This window comes from Eurypyga helias, unplaced genomic scaffold (genome assembly GCF_000690775.1).
Source record: "Eurypyga helias isolate BGI_N326 unplaced genomic scaffold, ASM69077v1 scaffold10932, whole genome shotgun sequence".
In the NCBI taxonomy this organism is placed as follows: Eukaryota; Metazoa; Chordata; class Aves; order Eurypygiformes; family Eurypygidae; genus Eurypyga; species Eurypyga helias.
This window is the reverse complement of record NW_010235297.1, coordinates 676-20372: the sequence shown is the minus strand read 5'-3', so window position 1 is coordinate 20372 and position 19697 is coordinate 676. Positions and strand designations below refer to the sequence as shown.

The 19697-nt window shown below is 39.8% G+C and overlaps 1 protein-coding gene across 1 annotated transcript; it reads left to right on the top strand.

The window, feature by feature from the left end:
- Positions 1-1485: 1485 nt before the first annotated feature.
- TSPAN14 (tetraspanin 14) lies at positions 1486-19471 on the top strand (the record flags this gene model as incomplete). The annotated part of the gene is made up of 6 exons (XM_010146696.1): positions 1486-1566; positions 10502-10552; positions 15765-15923; positions 16625-16632; positions 16756-16906; positions 19346-19471. Coding segments are annotated over exons 1-6 (576 nt in total), but the record flags the coding sequence as incomplete, so codon positions are not given.
- Between the last annotated feature and the right edge of the window lie 226 nt (positions 19472-19697).

Here is a 19697-nt window from a genome sequence, read left to right as displayed (position 1 = left end):
TCTTGCTAAGATCCTTATTTTCACAGGCAGACAGAACAGTGATGGAGGCCTCGGCTTGCCTGCATCCAGAGAATGTGTTTGCACTGGCAGCCAGGGTATAGCTGATGCAAGTAGAGTTTTGGACTCTGTTCAGATTAGTGGGCTTCTGCTGTTCGTCCCCCAGTGTCCCCTCTTTTCCCACTTTTCCTCACACCCATCAGACTTACTGGCTTGGACATGTATATGACTATTGATTGTTGAGATATAAATTACTATTTGGAGCTAGAGACTGAAATGAGGAAGTTGGGAAAACCAAGTGTTCATTCCTTCTCTTGTATTCTCTCAGCTGCAGACTTTGAAAACAACGTCAGGAGAGTGATGTTCAAACAAGTTTCCTTTACTGTGTCCCATCATAGTAAGATTCCTAAATGTTGTCTATGAAGCTGGATGGGTTGAAAAGGTCAGTAACTAGAGCTGATCTGGGGCATGAGGAAACATAACTATCTACTACTTAAGAATGCATATTGCAAAACTCAGCTTATGTATATGACTGGGTCACATCTAGGAAAGTCCAGTCACTGCCTGTACTGCCATAAAGTACAATTTTCTTTTGGTTAACAAAGGTGGTTCCTTCCAAGCGAGTGGAGGCTTGAAATGGGAACTGCTGCTTGTCTGTCATAGGCAGCACTCGTGCAGTCAGCTCGCTAGAATGCGAGGGCTGTGTGAGTGCTTTGTCTTCCCTGCTCTATTTAACAGTTTATCCTTTGTGGTTTTTTTGTTTTTCCCTTTGCATTGCATTTTTGCAGAGGTGGTTTAGTTACGATACTCTGAAAGGCTGTAGTTCTCAGAAATATTTGACAACAGTTGAGGGTGAACCTTATCTCTAGTGCACGTAAGGAAGCAAGAAAACGGAACTCTGCAGTTGATCAGTTGTTTAATGGTGGGGCTTTTCTTCTTGAGAATAAGACCTCTGAAGAAGTACCAATTTGGTAAAGAAACATTAAAGTGTGGAAAGGGTGTCTTTGTATTTAGCAAGCTGTAGACATTGAGGTTTGCCAGATAACCACTTCTAATGTCTTGCTAGCTGGGTTGTTGGATGTGCAATCCACAGGGTGTGTTCAGGCTTTTGCCTAAGTCCAAGCAGCCATGTAAGTAAAATGGTTTTGAAGGAGTGAGAAAGCAGATTAATGTCAACATGCTGATGCAGATCTTCCTAGGCTAAATGTATAGCTAGTTTCCTTTTTGAGTGTCCCTCCCTGTTACCACAAAAGGATGCCTAAAGAAGATAGGGTTATTAAGCTGCAAATACTAGAGGGAGTTTGCTTAGTTTAGTAAAAGTTTCTGATCTGACTTTGAACATATCTCTTGAATGCCATGTGGTACAGGTTACTATAATCCCTTTCTGAACAGAGCAAAAGATCTGGAAAAGAATCCTTTAGTCTTAAAATCTATGACTGCCTAATTCTTCTCATTCTTTCCTTCTGTACAGACGCTGTGCTATAGAAGATGCACTATTACAGATATTCTAATGTGGAAGTCAGCTGTTGGTACAAATACCTGCTCTTCAGCTATAACATTGTCTTCTGGGTGAGTACAAAATGTAGAGACTGAAATACTTTAGGCATACCTCAGTTTTATTAGCTGCTTACGTATTTATTCAAGAGGACAGGCTGAAATAGTTACCTGAAAGCAGGGAGCTGATGTATGGTGTGTCCTTGGTGTTTTGGAATTGAAGAAGCCTATCCCATGTGAGAAAATATTATTTTCAATTATTATTATTGAAAGTGATATGGATACTGATTCCTCACAATCTTTCTCTTCCTAACTCCTTCATCCCACCTTACCTTCTGAGTGAAGATGAGAGTGTAGCAGGTAAAGCTGGTTTTATTGTTGTAGGGTTTTTTTTTTTTAATGGAGAAAAGAAAGATCTGCTTAAAGGATTTGTCAAAAGAAAATAGTGTAGTCTCTACTGTTCCTGAAAAGGCCTCTGTCTTTTGAATGATGGAGACCATTATATGCTGGTTGTGTTTGGCTAAAGGTTAAAGCTGCCTTCTTTAAGCACACTTAAGTGGTATGTTAAGTTGCTTCCTCATTAAGAGAAGTATCTTCTAATATCTCCTTTTAGATCATCTCTGATCTCTGTTGTGGTGTGTCGTGTAGCTGTAAATACACTATGCAGAATCACCAAATGTTTTAGGTTGGAAGGGACCTTAAAGATCATCTAGTTCCAACCTCCCCTGCTATGGGCCAGGACACCTTCATATCTAATTGAAATCTCCATGCTTCCAATTAAACCCATTACCCCTTGTCCTGTCCCTTACAGGCCCTTGTAAAAAGTCACCCCCCTCTTCATGGAGGCCCCCTTCAGGTACTGGAAGGCTGCTATAAGGTCTCTCCGGATCCTTCTCTTCTCCAGGCTGAACAAGCCCAGCTCTTTCAGCCTGTCGCCATCGGATAGTAACTCCAGCCAGCCCTATGAGCATTCGTGACCTTCTCTGGACTCACTCCAACTGATGTCTGTCCTTCTTATGTTGGGGGCCCCAGCGCTGGATGCAGAAATCCAGGTGGGGTCTCACAAGAGCAGAGTACAGGGGCAGAATCCCCTCCCGCGACCTGCTGGCCACGCTTCTCCTGATACAGCCCAGGATACGGTTGGCTTTCTGGGCTGCCCGCGCACACTGCCGGCTCATGTTCAGCTTTTCGTCCCCCAGTACCCCCAAGTCCTTCTCCTCAGGGCTGCTCTCTATCCACTCTCCACCCAGCCTGTACTTGTGCTTGGAAATTGAAGAAGAAAAGAAAGGAGTTGACCCAGCGATGTGTCAACAGCTGGTGTTACAACATAGTCAAGATCTTAATTTTCATGCTCTGTTGGCAGCAAAATTATCTGATACTATATTGAAATATTTAGCTAGGGACTAGCCTGCCTATAATGCTTGTTTAGAATTGTGAATGTGAGGAAGTTGCAAAATAAGGTCTGTGTTTTTACACTTGCATGTTGGTCAAAATCACTGAAGCACCTAAGTACCTTGGGGAAGAATGCCATTCAAAGGTTAGTGCTTAGCATTGCATTAGAAATAGTTAACCTGTGTGAGGGGGAGGTGAAGGTAAGGATGCAGTTCAGATAAACTTGCTTTCCAGAACTTGCAGGTCAAATGTTAGTTCACGCCTGAAGTCATGGAAACTCTAGTTGTAGAAAGGCATGGGTAGTCATGGAAAAGTGTTGATGCAGTGACGTGCCTGGTGCTAGCAGTTTGGATTAAATTTCTGAATTAGAGTTGAAATATTCTTAGTATGGATAGGCTCTTCTAAAGATGTTTTAGATTCCACACACCACCACACCACCACCCCCAAAGCCAGAAGGATCAGGTAGTAAGAATGGAAGTACGGTATGCGGTTGAAGTAACTTCTTTTAGTTAAGAGTGAAAATTGATTCTCCTGATCCTGACTCGTCTGAGATAAGTAAACATGCTAGAGAAGACTATATTAATTTTATTAATTTACTGTGGTTCCTTAAACCATGTCAACATTTTACTACTTAAAAATTAAGGTAAATTATTACCCAAATCTGGTTTTGACTTCAGTAAAAAAAAAAAAAAGCGGGGGGGGGGGCGAAGGGAAGTTTAGTGTCTGAACATAAATTGCAGATGGCAGAATCATGTTCGTACTTGTCAATAAAGACTTGGTATTTTGCTAAATTAACGTACATAAACTTCTGGTAAACTAGGTTGGCATTTCTGCACATTTTGGCTGCTCTGGCAGTATTTAAGGTAGAAAGTAAGGCTTTTGAAAAGCTACGATGGACAAAACTAATTTAGAATCATAACATCTAGGTTTGATGGAACTTCTGGAATTCGTCTGGCCCAATTTTCTGCTGAAAGCAAGACCTGTAGGTAGGAAATAGCTGCTTGAACAGAAGAGCTGAGAGTCTTGTGACCTGCTTACTCATCAATTTTATGCTGTCTTCAGCATAATAAAAAATTAGAAGGCAAGATAATACTGAGACTGCAGTGTCTGGGTATTGTTGAAAACCACAGAACTTCTTGCTGGTGTTCTCACCTCTTGTTTACTAGTGCAGTGTTTTAACATGATATTGTAGCATTAGGCCACAGGGGAGTTCATCCTTGTGTGGATAGCAGGGCAGAAGAGATGTGTGTGGTTTGTGTAGAAACTGTTTTCCCAGTAGCTGTGAATTGGTCACAATATTGCCATAGTGCAGATGTTCATTAGTGGTGATTTTTTTTTTTCCCCTTAGCAATTAAGGATTCTCATTATAGTCTCATGTATCAAAAAGTATGTGCTCAAAGGCCACCAGCTCTGTAGTTATTTTTCTTATTCTATATAGTACAACTTCTGTGTACCTGTAGTGGAGCGTGGTGCAATAACAAGTAATATTTGTCAAACTGCTCTGTTTTTCTGCTCTGGAACTGGGTGCATGCTCTTCAGCAGATAGTGTGGGGAATGTGTGAGAAATCGGCAGATTCTTTTGTTCACTAATATATTGGGGTTGTTGCAGACCTCTGCATTCTTTCTAGTGAATGTCTCATGGGGTTCTAGTGTTTTGCGGTAAACAACCTTTGAAAAACTGAATTTATTTGTCTTTACTGGAAGACTATCAAGAATTTGCCTCTGCTTTTTCACAGGACTTAGTTTTATCTCTTTTCTATTTTCTTTTTTATTCCCTGCAGTGTCATCACACTTCACTCTTTTCAAATTTCCCTTTTTACTGTATTCTCTTAAAAATAATAAAGAAGATCCAAGGCTTTTTATTTTCCTTGAAGAATCATTTTTAAAGAAGAGATGCAGAAAAATTAAGGAGAGTTTGAAATTCAGCTTGTGTTTTTCAACTGATCTGTTGACTGGAGGAATTGGTTTTCTGAACAGGTACTTAGTAGTCTTGGTTGCTTGATCAATGAATGGTCTGACGCTTCTGCTGAGAAGTTATCAGGCTGACATTAGTACATTGTGTGTAACTACAGCTCTTGTGATAAGAGTGCAGTACTTCTAGTTGTAGAACAAGCTATGTAAGTGCTGAGTTGGGGGATAGACACTCCTGTAGGCAATGCATGAATCAGCTGACAGTGATTCAGGGGCCTATGACGTTGGGTTGCCTGGGATGACTAGTCTAACAATCTCTTTAACTGGACAAATCCATAGTGTGTAGAACTAAGTAGATTTTCTACGTGCCCTAAAAGAACCGAAGGACTGCAAGATCAGAAGGGAAATGTAACCATGACTTGAAAAAGCAGCGTTTAAGGACACTTCACTTTTCTTGGCTTGCAGGACAGGTGCTTGTGGGAACTTGTTATATGAGTGTTAGTGTCAGCGAGTGGCCCCTATATAATGGGTGCAAGGGATGGTATTTAGGTGTGCATACAGCCCATTGCCCACTTAGACTGTTTTTGGAGGTGTGGTGGTTGCTCACCTGTGTCTCAACTCATGACACAGTTTATTCACAAGGCAGGTAATTTGCATGCAAATAGGGTTGCATTCGTTCTTCTGTCATGCTTACTGACGATGCATGTTGACTTCCCCATTGTAGCACTAAAAGATCGTATCAGTGACTGTATAAAGCTAAAGCATATGGTGACTTAGTGACTAGTTTACAGAGTAGTTAAACGTTTTAGTGGGTGGTTACTTTTCTTCAGTTTGTCATGTTTCAAATTCGGTCCACAGATTGGGGTGGAACAGAATATTGAACTCAGAGAACATATATGACTATTAACAATGGCAAGATCACAGTTTAATCATCCTTTAGAAATCTGTAAGCCCTTATTCTTTGGAAGGTTTATTTTTTTCAGATGGGCAACTTGGCAGCAGAAAGTTCAGTTCTGCTGGCTATGAGTTAGTTATGTACCACTGGCTTGCAAAATCACTCCTCTGTTCTTTGTGCCTGGATTTCCCTTGTAAGAAAGGGAAAATGGGGGTCTTAGGAAGGCTCTGTCTTCCTATGCACAATTTTAACATGGGATTGCTTTATTTTCATTGTTTTAAGCATGCTTAATAAGATTTAACTTCTCCAAGTACACTTGTAATACTGCCTCATCACTACTCATTAAATCAACTATTAAGATAACCCTGCAGGGAGTGCTCAGAAGTTTAAGTGAAATTACCCTATTACAACAAGGCTGGACCACCTTTTTATTTTTTTAAATTTTTTTTTTAAAGCTTGCTTCCCCCCTGCCAAATAGCTTAATTTGTCATAATGAAATGAAGACTGCAGTAATACAAGGTGAAGAGCTTGGCTCTGGCCCTTTTTGTTCTGGGTCATTTTGCAGTTGAGTGAGTCCTTCTATGAAAGCCCCAGTGGTGAGTGGAGGCAGGGGGTGCACAACTGGCCCCAGGGGGAGTGCAGGGGGTGCAGCACTGCTCTGTGCCTTCCAGCCTGCTCTTGGGAAGGTCTGGGGGAATAAAAGGAGGTGCCTCAACCACCTGTGCCTGGTGCTTGTTGCTTTTTCTCCAGTCGAAGGACTTTTGGGGATAGTCAAAGAAACTGCATCTCCGCCAGGACATGGCTATTTCAGAGAAGTGAAGGATTTCGTGTGTGCTCTACCAAAGTTTTTTAGGTTGCATGTGAGCTCACTGTCTCTCAGATGAATTGAGAGGAGAGGGTAAAAAGCTTTTAGTTGCTGTCATCTTGATTTATCTTCTAATGCTCTGTAGCTTTGTGTGTGGCTCTTAAGGGTTTTTGGAGAAAAAAATAAAACTTTTTGCTCTTGCTATAGGAGATGTGGCATTTTTATGCTAAACACAATGATGAAGGGCAAATATTCTCTTAAGCTTTGGAAAAGAATTCTGTGCTCCTTTCTGAAAAACAAGAGAAAGACCTAGGCTAGCATAAGATATTCTTGGGTTTTACAGCGTGTGATGTTTTTCAGAACATCTGAAACAGCGAGGCCTGTGCCAGGAAAAGGAAAGAATCCACCACCGGGTGGCTTCCTGACCCTGAGAGGAAAAGTGGGAAGAGACAAGGATAGGCAGGAAGGTCTGTAGGCTGCTGATTGCTCCAGCATGGGTGGAGCTACAGTGTAAAATACTATTGTCCAGGGGCTGGAGAAAGTGTTCTCAGTCTTACTGACATTTTGGGCTTACAAAAAGTGGTGCAATAGGAATGCATTCCCATTGCTTCTAAGCAGACGCTGAGGCAGGCTGACCCAAAATCAGTGTGTGTGCAAGGGTTGACTTGCAAGAATTATGTTTAGCTGCAAACTAGATACGAGAAACAAATTAGACCTGTTTTCTCATTTAGTAGGGTGATTTGAGTAGCATAGTCAACAGAATTCTAAGTGTAGCTGGGAATGGATAATGCTTCAGCTAAGTGGTCTTGTGCACAGTGTCTGTGAGTTGGTGTCAGTCTTGTACATCTTTGGAGCAGAGCTTACAGCTCGATGCAGTATGTTAAATGTGTGGATTTTTTAGTTCTAAAGCAGGAAATGAGCAAATGCTGGTTACTAGTTTCAGTTTCCTGTTCAAAGGCGTACAGTTGAGCTGCTTTGTGTATGTTTCCATCTAACCTTTCATGCAGTCTATGTCTTAAATGACTACAGCATAAAAGTGAGTTGGGTAGTCCAGTTTGTTCTTGCTCAGACATCATCCACATTGTGGTGAAAGGCAATTTCAAAATCCCTCTCTAAAAATAGCTGGCTTGCTCAATACCACCCTTAGAACACTTTTGGTTACCATTGCTACTTTTCAGCTGCCTCTTCTCTTGTTCATGTGGCCAGTTCAGTGAGCAGATGATGGAGTTTAAAAGTTTTCTTTCGGTTTGGGCTGGATCAGTTCCCTGGTCTGCTTCATAGCAGTCACTTGAATGCCTGTGTGCAAGAGTGGTAAAGAGAGGGTATTTTCCTGGTGCTATTTCTCTGTAGAACTATGTATTGGGTATGCTCAATCATGCTAACTTCTGAGGGGCCTTTATCTCCATGGTGTGTTTTACAATAGTTTTTAGTGAGATACTGTTAAGTGTCTTGCACATGAATTATGAATTGCTTGTGTCTTAACTGAATTAAGTTTTAGATTCATACATGTTGATTCTGTTTATTTTTCTGCTAATGAACTGTTTTACTTGTAGGTAGTTTAGAAATAGGTATAACTTTGCAAAAATTATGAAAACATGAGCGGTGTTTGTGTTCAGAGGTAAAAATGAAGCATGGTAGTGGAAAATCTATTTAATCAAGAATCTAGTACAATTTAATTAAGATGGTAATGATGATGAAAGGCAGCCAGTCTGAAGAAGACACCCTATTTCTATGTTCAATAGCACAGCAGTAGTGTTACGCTGACAGTAGTTTGTATACAGAGTGTGGAAGATGGGTATCTTTCCAATTCTTTTCCCCCTCATTTCTTCAGAAAAAAAATCCTAAAGATCCAACTGTGTAATTCACCCTGAGTACTCCAGATTATACCAGTAGTCTTCACCTGTCTCCCCGCATTCCTGGAGCTGTTGGAATGAGAAAGGGTTGAAGGATCATCAATTGCATGCACTGTGTAACTTAATGACATACCAGTTTGAATATTGATTTTTTTTTTCTATTTGTTTCTTCATCTGAAATTCACTGGGTAAAGATTTAACAGTAATCCAGGTCAATATTCTGTTTATATCCATGTGGTTTTAATAGTATTTTTAAAGCTGTGCTTTGATCCAAATCATCATTTTCAATGTACTTATCTTATTCAGAGTCTGAGATGAGTAGTCATTGTGCTGTTGCTTATTAAGCAACATCTGGAAATTGGAACATATTTAGTACTGCTTTGCCCAGTTGTAACTCTTTCCATATATAAGTAGTGGATTTGGTTGGTTAATCTGTATGCTTCAGCCCTAAAATAAGGCATACTTCATGTCTAGACAAGAGTGTCTAACATCATTTGAGTAATTGTTACACAATGACATGAATGATCTTTGCATCCCTCTTTGGCTTTCCTTTCCCCACTCTCCCCAGCAGGGTAAACCTAGAACAGCTTCACTGCCCTGAGTGCAGTTTGGTGTCAGCAGGCAGTGAACCCAGAAGTCCTTAAAGGCTACACTTGTATTTTCTTGTGTGACAGTAAGGGCGTCCCATTATTCCTTCATGTCTGTGCTGTGGGAAATTGCCTGTAATGCCCATTTAGTTCATGGAAGAGCTGCGTTTCCTAGAGGAAAGGAGACCTGTTTCAAGGAGTGGTGGTGGGTGGTTTTTTTTTTTTGGTTGTTGGTGTTTACTTGTCAACATGTGTAAGGCTTTTGGGGGTGGAGGCAGAGGGGAAGGGAAAAGCAACTTCAGTCCTTTAGAATCATAGGATTGCTTAGGCTGGAAAAGACTTTTAAGATCATAAAGTCCAATTGTTAATGTAGTATTTCCAAATCCACCATTAACTTGTGTCCCTGAGCACCACATCTCCATGTCTTCTAAATACCTCCAGGGATGGTGTCTCCACCACTTCCCTGGGCAGCCCATTCCAGTGCCTGATGACCCTTCTGGTGAAGAAATTTTTTTGGAGCAACTTGAGGCCATTTCCTCTTGTCCTGTCACTTTGGAGAAGAGACCCCCCCACCCCCACCCCCCGGCCTTATTTTCCTTTCAGGTAGTTGTAGAGAGTGGTAAGGTCTCCCCTGAGCCTCCTCTTCTCCAGGCTGAACACCCCCAGCTCCCACAGCTGCTCCTCACAGGACTTGTGCTCCAGACCCGTCCCCAGCTCTGCAACACTTCTGGATAAGGTCCAGCACCTTTTAAGGTTATGTGGACATAGTGGGGTAGAATGCCATTTTAAGTAATGAGGGCGAGCTGCCCTCAGTTTTTAGAGAGGTCATTTTAGTGTGATTATTGAAATTGGATCATTAAAGACAAACTTCCTGAAATGGAGGAAGGGAATAAAATACTAGAACAAGGAACTCTTGCTTCATTTTGATGAATATAAATCAGAAATATTTATTATACAAACATATGAATTGGTGTAGGGTTTATATGTTGTTAGTTAAATTTGTTGCTTACTGAAAGTAAGTAGGTGGACCATTACTTCACTTGATTCAAAAAAGCATAAATAAGGTAAGGATGCAGAAGACAAACTGTCTAATTAGAGATGAGGCTCATACAGTGAGCCTTCACACTGAGAAGTTATGAAGAGTCAAGCGTGGCTGCTGTCCAGGGGTATTACTATCAAATGATTAAAAAGGGAATAACCTCAAAATGCATTAAATAGTCTGAAAACTTCATTATTGTGTAGGCAAAAGGTTTAGAGTTAAGTCATTGGGACAAGGATAACTCCCACTTGCACACTACTATGTGGAATTGTTAATTGTTATTGAGTAATCATGAATAATCAATTTAAAATGCTTTTAAAACATGGTTTATAAAATGCAAGAAAGCTATGGAACAAAAGCACTTTAAATCCTTTTTGCAAGTGATTGACTCAGGGCGAGGAATGTCCTGTTACTGTTGTCTGAGATTACAACATTTGTTTTACTTGAGCAACAAGTGCCACTGGCTAAGTGTTTGAGAATGTGTTGATTAGTGTATCTAATTAATTTTTCCTTTTTTTTTTTCTTCAGCTAGCTGGGGTGGCTTTCCTTGCAGCTGGTCTGTGGGCGTGGAGTGAAAAGGTAAGGGTAGAAATGACTCGTCTGTCTTTGGCTGCTCTCTCCTATCCCTAACCCTCAAGAAGCAGCAACGGTTAAATGTAGCATCTGAGCTCAGGCCCATGTTTAGATGATCTAAAGAGAGTTTAGTTAGAGTTTAGTTCTTGTCCCTGGTCAAGTGTTGAGCTGTGGGCCTTGATGTTTAGACCTTTTTGTAAACTTGTAAGAGCAGGTTGTTAGAAATAATTTAATCTTTATGAACTGTTTCTCTTCTGAAAGCATGTTTTCTAAAATAGACTTACCTACCCACCTCTTTTTATTAAAAACAAGAAACATTTGGGAGAAATGTAAAAACTTTTTTTATATTTAAAAAAAACAAACCAACCAAACAAAAAAAACTCACCAAACCCGAACCGCGGATACGTGTCTTTGAGACCATCTTTCTGAAGCATTCCAATCTTCAGGTTGTCTGTCTTCTACTTTTCTTCTCATGGAGCTAATTAAGTGATTGTCTCCATGTAGAGTGACAAATGTGGGGAACATGATCTAATTGATCATGTTCAGAGTCTGAACATGGAGGAAGTCTGTGTGGCATGTGCCTACAGAGTTCTCCTGTTACAAGTGATGGCATAGGTATGGAAATGAATGGTTCACCCACTTGCTGTGAATGTAAAAGCATGGCTTTATACGACTACAAGCAGTAGGAAAATGTGACAATTACTAGCAGGTTTACTGATCTGCATCTTCAGTAGCAGTGGGGGGCAAGTGTCCTCCCTGTTCAGTTGTACTGCTGCATAGGAACACTTACCATCGTAGTGTAACATTTCCTTAATCAGAGTGCTTATAAGCAGCAGGTACCCACGTACAGAGAGGTTCTGGGATTCCTTCACTTTTTGGAAGTGAGGGTTTTATGATGATCTTAATGCTGAACTATTTATTCTCCTTCTCCCACTTTCTGTGTGCATGCACATATTCTTACAATTAGATTAGTGATATCTGATACATAGTAAGCAGCCTATATTCACCCACAAAAGCATTTACTTCCTATTATGTTGTTATAAAAGGATTTTCTTTTCAACCCTTCAGGGAGGGTGTTAAATTTGTCTTGTGTTTGTATTCTCTCATGTTCAGGCATTATATTCTGTTCTTTAAAGAAGCACATAAGATCTGTGTGGTCGGAAATTACTAGCTCAGCTACATCCATTTGCCAAATGGACTTCATGGTATACTGTCTTTGCCTTTTAGTGACATCAGACTCTTTCAGTCTTTATTCCTTAAATTTTTCCTGAACTGTGTCTGTGGTCTGCCCTAACTTGCATATAAGTGCTTCAAAGTTTTTCCTGTGGTTTTGAACTTCTGAATGGCTCATGAAATCTCTACATTATTTTTGATGTCTGTTGTTCTGTGCAGTGTGGGTAGTCTTTCATAGTAGTGCTATTCTTCAGCCATAGCGCCTGTATGCATCTGTGTGTTTACAGATAAACATCTTGGTGGTCAGTAGATGGGAAGTAAGTGAAAAACATTCCAGAAGCTGTGCTGTGGTGGTAAACCCAAAGATAAATTACAGATGGTGGAAGAGTTTTTAACATCCTGTGTCTTAATGCAACACTAAGTACACTGGATCCCTTTAATCTCTATGTTTTTTCCTGTCTTTCTCTTTTTCCACTAGGACTTACACTTCAGTTTGATTCTTCAGCAGTTTTTTGCTGGATAGATGTTACTATGTCACCCAAGAGATACTGCGAAATACGCTAAGAGAAAGTGAATTCTAATAAACTGTTAACAGAAGCAAGGTGAATAACACTGAGATGTCTCATCAGGGAAACAGTTTTTATTGGTAAAACCATTTCAAGAAGGACACAAAGGAAGATCTGGGAAGCTAGAGTCTTGGCAGCCTAACTTCATTCCAGCAAGTTCATGGCTAATAACAAAAGAGAAGGGAGCAGTCAGTCTACTTCAAGACTCTTACTTAGAGGGGCTTCAAGAGCATGGAGAAATGGGTTGGCAGGAGCCTTATGAGAGTTTATTTAAAAAACGAGGCAAATGCAGAATCCTGTGTCTGAGATAGAGTAACCCTGTGCATCAGAATGGCCTGGGGGTTGGCTGCCTAGAAAGCAGCATTGTGAGGGAAAAAACCTTGAGCTGCTGTTGTAAGTAAGTTGATTGTCTGGTGTCCCCTCATGTCAAAGCCAACAGCATACCGGGCTTTATTGGCACCAGTGTAGCTAGTGGTTGAGGGAGGAGCTTCTTCCAAGAATATTCAGCACACGAGGCTGTATCTGGAGCCCATGTCCAGTTTTGGACTCTCCTGTGTCAGTCGGGTCTTTTCCAACCTTAACTTTTCCTGTCAGGAAGGGTATTTAAGCTTTAAGCTGCTGATCTTTGTACACAGAGGTGTGTAAACTGTCTAAAGGTATGTGTGTGTAACGTGTTAAAATCCGTGGCAGTATGATATTGTGGCAATCAACATCCAGTTTACAGAACTTCATTGTAAGAAATCAACTCTGTCCTTGTCAGATGTATTTTGTACTTTCCATACCGGTGTATCTCAAAACAGTAGCTAGTTTGACATTTGTTAATGGGCTGTATTAAGAGGTTTTTTTCAAGACAATCTGTGTTTGCCCTCCATTGTCAACACTTCAGTTGAGGTGGTGGCATCATGCTTACAGATACTACAAGAAAGTGGAGAACAGGCTAAGCCTGTACAGTCAAACTCTTAATTCACTGTTCTAAGTCACTGAAAGGGAGACTTAAAGGCTGAGCTTTATTCTTGGGTTTTTTGACACTGGCTTCAGGTATCAGACTTCATTTTTACATGCCTGTAGGAAGTCTAGATGCTGTTGTAAAGGGCAGCCTGTGCTTCAAAGAGCTTTTACCATCCTGCAGATGGCACAGGCAGAAGCATCCTTAGAGAGATGAGTAAGTGGCAAAAGATAGTCCCCTGAATTAATTTTCTTCTTTCCTTGCTTCCTTCAAGATTTTTCACTTAACATCTTTTGTTAGGCACACCCCCCGCCCCCACCCTCTCTTTAAAAAAAAAAATGTTGTAAACATCAACTGTGAGCATGAAGAATCTGTTGTGAACCAGCAACATCCGAGGGTGAATAATAGAGCACAGTTCCTGCCAGCTTTTCTTCATAACATGCTTTGATCAGAGGAAGTTTTCTTCCAAAAGATGTTGCTTGAACAAGTGAGACTGTCTGAAAAAAGCTTGCTTTTCTGTGTGGGAAGGAGATGGCTGGAAATAGTTGTGAGAAGTTTCAACATCCTGGCCAAACAGTCTTTGGTTTCATAGTGTATTAGTTCTACAAAGACATTGAACTAGTGTAGCAAGTAGCTATTCATTTTGTGTCTTCCTTGACTGTGGCGTCTGAGCCAAGGTTTGATTAGGTAGGACTCTCATAATTAACCCCGTAGACCAATCTTGGTTGTTAGCTGTGAGGTCTTACCATTTGTAAGAATGGGAATGTGTCACTGGTGACACTAGAAAAGTCTTTGCTTCCCAAGACTTTCTGGATGCTGGGCTATTTCAACTGCCAATTCTGAATGCTACAATTAAATTATTTTTTTTTTCTTTTCATCCCTTCAACCAGTTTTAGTTAACACATCTGTATCGTCTTGCTGTTGCCAAATTAACAGCTCTAACAAGATCTGTTATGGAATACATTATGAAAGAAGATGAAGTCCTGTGTATTCCTATAGTACTGTTAATCAGTGTCTTTTCATCAGCTGATGAAGTGTCTCCATGTAAACGTTTTTTTTTCCTGATGCTGTGTTTTGAAGACTCTTTTTAAGTAAACATTTAAATACAAAGTGATACGGATTTTTCCAAGGCATTCTCTTAGGATGTATATTCTTTGCAATTAACTCTAGCACAAATACCAGAGTAACAGGATGAGAATTTACATTCCCTTGACAGACTTAGACTGCTTAGGTGTATTACTTTGAGTCTCTCTGATATCTTTCTCTCACATTAAATGTAGCTAGCTTAAGAATATACTCTATAAAGAAAAAAAAGGAAGATAGTAAACATGTAATTATGGGATATTTTACTGTGTTGACTTTTGTTATTTCTATGTTTTAAAGGGAAAGTATTTCCTTATTAAAATAGTTTATGTATTGCTGATGAGTGTGTGATGAACACTCGTACTATTGCAAGGCTGGCTGGATGTCCCTGCAAATTGTTCCTGTTAACTTTGACTTTCAACTGGTTGTCCCTTCTGTCATCTGCATGTTGCATCTTGTTCTTGCACATTACAAGAGAAAATTGTGTTATATGTTTTGATGGAATTAATGGTAGCTGCTATATAAACTTAATTTCTTTAAAACCTAATCTTGCAATAAGGGCTTCACTGTGTTAGCATTACGTTTACATAGGACAGAATTTCTAAGATCTAGACAGAGAGGCTTAATAGATAAGATTATTGTCCAGATAAGTGGTGTCTCTGGATAGTTAAAAAAAAGAAAATATTGCTGCTAAATTAAGAAAACTGCTAGTATCTTACAGGGAATAGATAACTACTTTTGGTGGAAGAATTTTATCTGGAGTAAAAGGGGAATATTCAGACTATACCTCTCTATTTTTGCAAGCTTTTGAAAGAGCATCCCTAAGACTGTTCAGCACTAGAAGGGGTTATAACTAAAATGTTAGAAGAAAAATCTGCTTCCCTTGAAAACTGAAACAAGATTTGTTCCCCTCCCTTAAAATGTCACCCATAACCTGCCTTGTAGCTAGAATGTCTCTCCCTTTCTGCTACCTAAGCATTAGGATTGGAAAAATGTTCTAGATTTTTTTTTTTAAAGACTTTGAATTTGGTGTGCCCTACTGATTGATGCATTTCAAGTTGTTATAAAACATTGATTCTTTTGCCTTGAAACTGAGTGAATATTAAGTCATAATGTTGAGCTTTTGGCACCATCTTGTGGAAGCTTGTTTGGCGAATAAACCTGGGAGAATGTAATCTGAGAATTTGACTGCACTGGGTTTACTTACTAAGAGAATAAATAGCTATAGTTTTGCATTAGTACTTCCTCTGCGAGGGTGAAGAAAATTGGTACTGTTGATAACCGTTTTACAGAAAGGTTTTTCTGTGTGGGTTGCTGTTGGCAAGCTCAAGGGTTTGCAGCCAGTTCATTTGGAAAAATGTGGAAATCATGGACATTCAGAAAGGATATTAAATGAAAAACATTGCTTATAGTGGTTACCTTTTTCTTCTGTCCTGCTTTTCTCGTTCAGGGTGTATTGTCTGATCTGACGAAGGTGACTGGTCTTCATGGTCTGGATCCAGTGGTGCTTGTCTTATTGGTGGGAATAGTGATGTTTACTTTGGGATTTGCTGGTTGTGTAGGAGCACTGAGAGAAAACATCTGCCTTCTGAAGTTTGTAAGTAACATTGTATGAGTGAATTATTATGCATGTGAAAACTGGGAATAGTGGGTGAAGAACAGGTAGAAAACCCAGTTATTAATTTATAGAATTTGATTTGTTACAATGTATATGGTAAACTTATTCCTGAAGAGCCTCTCAGAAATGCTACTAAAAGCAGTGTAGGTTCAAACCTATGTATATTTTCACCTTCCTGGAAAACGTTGATTCCCTTTTTTTCATTCATTCTGCTATACAGTATATAGTATGTATACCAGAATCTAACACTGTGTATGTAATATCACAAAATATGATGATCTGCAACATGCATAGTCAGTTAGGAATTACTCAGAGAAGATGATATACTGGCTTAGGGAGAACAAAATCCCCTAAAAACTGAAAAATTTCTTCTAAATGTTTGGGTGGACAAAACTTGGACCCTTCAGTAACTGATGTGAAATCTCTTAAAGGGTTGATTTTTATACTGAGACTGCTGCTTTGGTTTAGTTCTGAACAGTTAAGCTGGACAAAAAATTATAAAACCAGAAACAATCCAGGAAGTAACATCAAGACTACTTCAGCCCTATGTTTTGCAGATTCTTATTTAGTATGTGCGCTGCTGTGCATTGTGACTGTGGTATGATGCTCATATTCCTGGTGAGATCAGGTGACCAAAACAAAACGATAACTACCTCCTGGGGGTTTCTTTACACTGTATTCTCATTTAACAGGCTGTGTTGTCATAGTATCTGTTCTGAGTGAGAATTCTAACCTACTTCTCTGTTTCTGGTCGAGTTAGAGTAGGGATGCATTTAAAATGACTAATTTCAAATTCTAATTTGAGACTTTTTTTTTTTTACAGTTTTTTTTTGCTGGAGCTGGCAGCGTCAGTTCTGGCTTTCCTGTTCCAGGACTGGGTGAGGGACAGGGTCAAGGAATTTTTTGAGAATAACATTAAATCCTACCGAGACGATATTGACCTCCAGAATCTCATTGATTCCCTACAGAAAATTGTAAGTTCATATCTTGTTACTTCTTCTGTGTGTTCTAGGAGAATATGTAAAGTTCAAAGCTTTCCTTTTTGTTACAGATTTATCGTATTCCATAGCTAATACTGCCATGTTACAGATGTGCTGTTTTGCTCTTTCTGCATGGAAAGCATCAGGCAAGATATTCCGAGATACAATGCTGCTGTAACTGCATGTGTAGAAGCTCTGCCTTTTGACCTTCTTGACTTACTCCCCTGCTGTGATTAGTGTTGCACCACTTTAAGTGGGAAATGAGCAGCAACCTACGTACCCTGAAAAAATTGTGCATTGGGACTGGTAGTATGCACTCTTATTTTAGGAGACACTGAAGTCTTATACAGGGATGCAGCAAAGGGCCTTTTATCTTCTGAGAGGCACCTCGTCTTGAAGCAAACGAGGGTTTTTGTTTACTGGGAAAGGCTATTCTCTAATCAGGCAGTTGTCAAGGAAGGTTGAAACAATTTTATGCTCCTGTGGTCCTAAAATAGTCAGTTACCAGAAGACAGTGATGTATGCCAGGAGATGACCAAGCCTGTGCTAGTAAGGGCCTGGTGGCTTTCATTCAATCAGCTACTTTTGTAATCGTGCCCAGGAAACAGACAGTGAGGGTGACTCTTCTGGTTATTATTGATTTGTGTGTGGTTAAAGAAATATATATGGAGAAAAACAGAGTACATTAAATCAATATTTCACAAAGAGATAAAATGATTGCTTCCTTTATATATTTTTCCCTTTATTAAAGGAGGTTGGTTTTGTCTGTCTTGTGTCTTCTAGTAGATCATGTTTTGGAAATCTGTGCTCACAGTTTGCTTTGATAGCAAAGCCTGTTTTAGAGTGGCTACCAGTTTGGTCAGCTGTATATTACCAGCAGCTTACCTGTCCTGTCCATGCAGCCTTCTGTGCATTGATATGGAAGCATCCTCAGACTAAGTTGTCTGGATGTATATCAGTGCTGTTTTGCTTTAGCTTTCAGTGCTGTGGGCACCTTTTTGTAAGGTGGGGCTCTTCCTGGCCATGACCAACACCAGTAGTTGTCTGTGTTGTCCACTCTGTTGTTGCTCTTTCTGTTTATCTAGTTTCAGTGCAGTCAGCCAGGCTAATATGCTAAGCTGATTTACAGTTGTACTCTAGTTAAATACTTTTCAATGAAAATAAAAGACTGAGCTTACTAAAAGGCATCCACTAGCCAGAGTAACAGGCTAATAAACCTGAAAAAGAAAAGACCTCTGAATCAGCCTGTTGTTAATCCATACCTGAAAGTACTGAGGAGGGAGGGGAGGCATGCAGTGGAACAACAAGGTGTAGCGGTGTGTTGAAATGCCTCACTGAAGCCCATGTTCTAAGGAGCCATTCTCCTTAGGCTGACTTGCTCTGTTCTCAGTGTGTGCCTTGGGACCCAGTGAGCTTCTTGTGGGCAACTCCATGCTCTGGCTAATTATATTACTCTCAGGCCTGTAAGTCACCTCATATGTAGTTTATACCTTACTAAGATAAATTAGCATGTTCAGTGGCTGTACAGCTTTTTTCTAAAGGTGTAGATGTGTGAGGGAGGAGGGACTAGAAGGGCAGAAATTAACCTCTTTTGCTTTCTTCACGGTAAGCTTATTAGTGACCTAAAACATTTTCTCTTGGTGTTTTTTCTGTTCTGACCATTCTGTTAAGCTCTTCTTTTAGTCATATTTCTGTGAAAGCTATGTTTAATTGTGTGAACAGAGAGCAGAATTGTTTACATCTCTGTGTGTGTCACAACTTAATAAGAAACTAGCTTTCATTAGTTCCAGGAACTGAACATTCCTTGAAATGTTGGGATTTCCCCAACCTGCAATTATGGTAATTACGTTACGCTGTTAAGGGTCAAGGAACTTGTGTGAAATACTTCGAGAGTTGACTGGCCTTTGCTCTAGTGAGACTTCACCAGTTGCTTCATTTGGATATGAAAACCTTGTTTAAAAGAAATGGAGTGTATTCACCAATGTTTGCATTTAATTTTTACAGTAAACAAGAAGCAAACTTGTTGATCCATGAAGACTTAAGGATGCTTCTCAAATTTAAAGAAACAGGTTTTCACAGTTTTTCTGGTTTCTGTTGACTTGGAAATAATGGGGTGCAAAACATTTGTATAAACTGTTTTCTTGCATTATTTATAGATGTACACTGGTTGAATCTAGCAATTACACCTAAGGTGATCTTTTTTATGATTCTGCTTGCTGTGCTTGACACCTATTTCCTGGAGCTGTATGCCAAATGTATCGCTTTGATTTCATGGAGCCACAGTACTGATTACTCATTTTTCACACTGATGTTGCCATTGATTCTGCACAGCCTCAGAGAAGGTGAAGATGATGAACGAGTATCATTCCAGAGAGTTTGTTCAACTGTCTCTAAAATACCGCCAAATGCTAAGTGTTTGTTTATCTGTTGCAGAACCATTGCTGTGGTGCCCAAGGTCCGGATGACTGGGACTTTAACATATACTTTAACTGCAGCAGTGAAAGCAAAAGTCGCGAGAAGTGTGGTGTTCCTTTTTCCTGTTGTATACCTGATCCTGCTGTAAGTTGTTTCCTGGTTTTGTATTGCTCTGATGTTGTTGGATAGTTATGAAAGGAAGTACGTACCAAATATGGTGTGATGACTGTGGCTTTAAAGTATCTTCTAAATAATCAAAAAATTCTCTTGTGCAGAACAAACTCTTGTCGTGTTTCTGTTCCATCCTTTTTAGAGTCCAAATGTGTCAACCTGTTATACAGCTGAAAATGTATTGTCATCAGGAATTCCA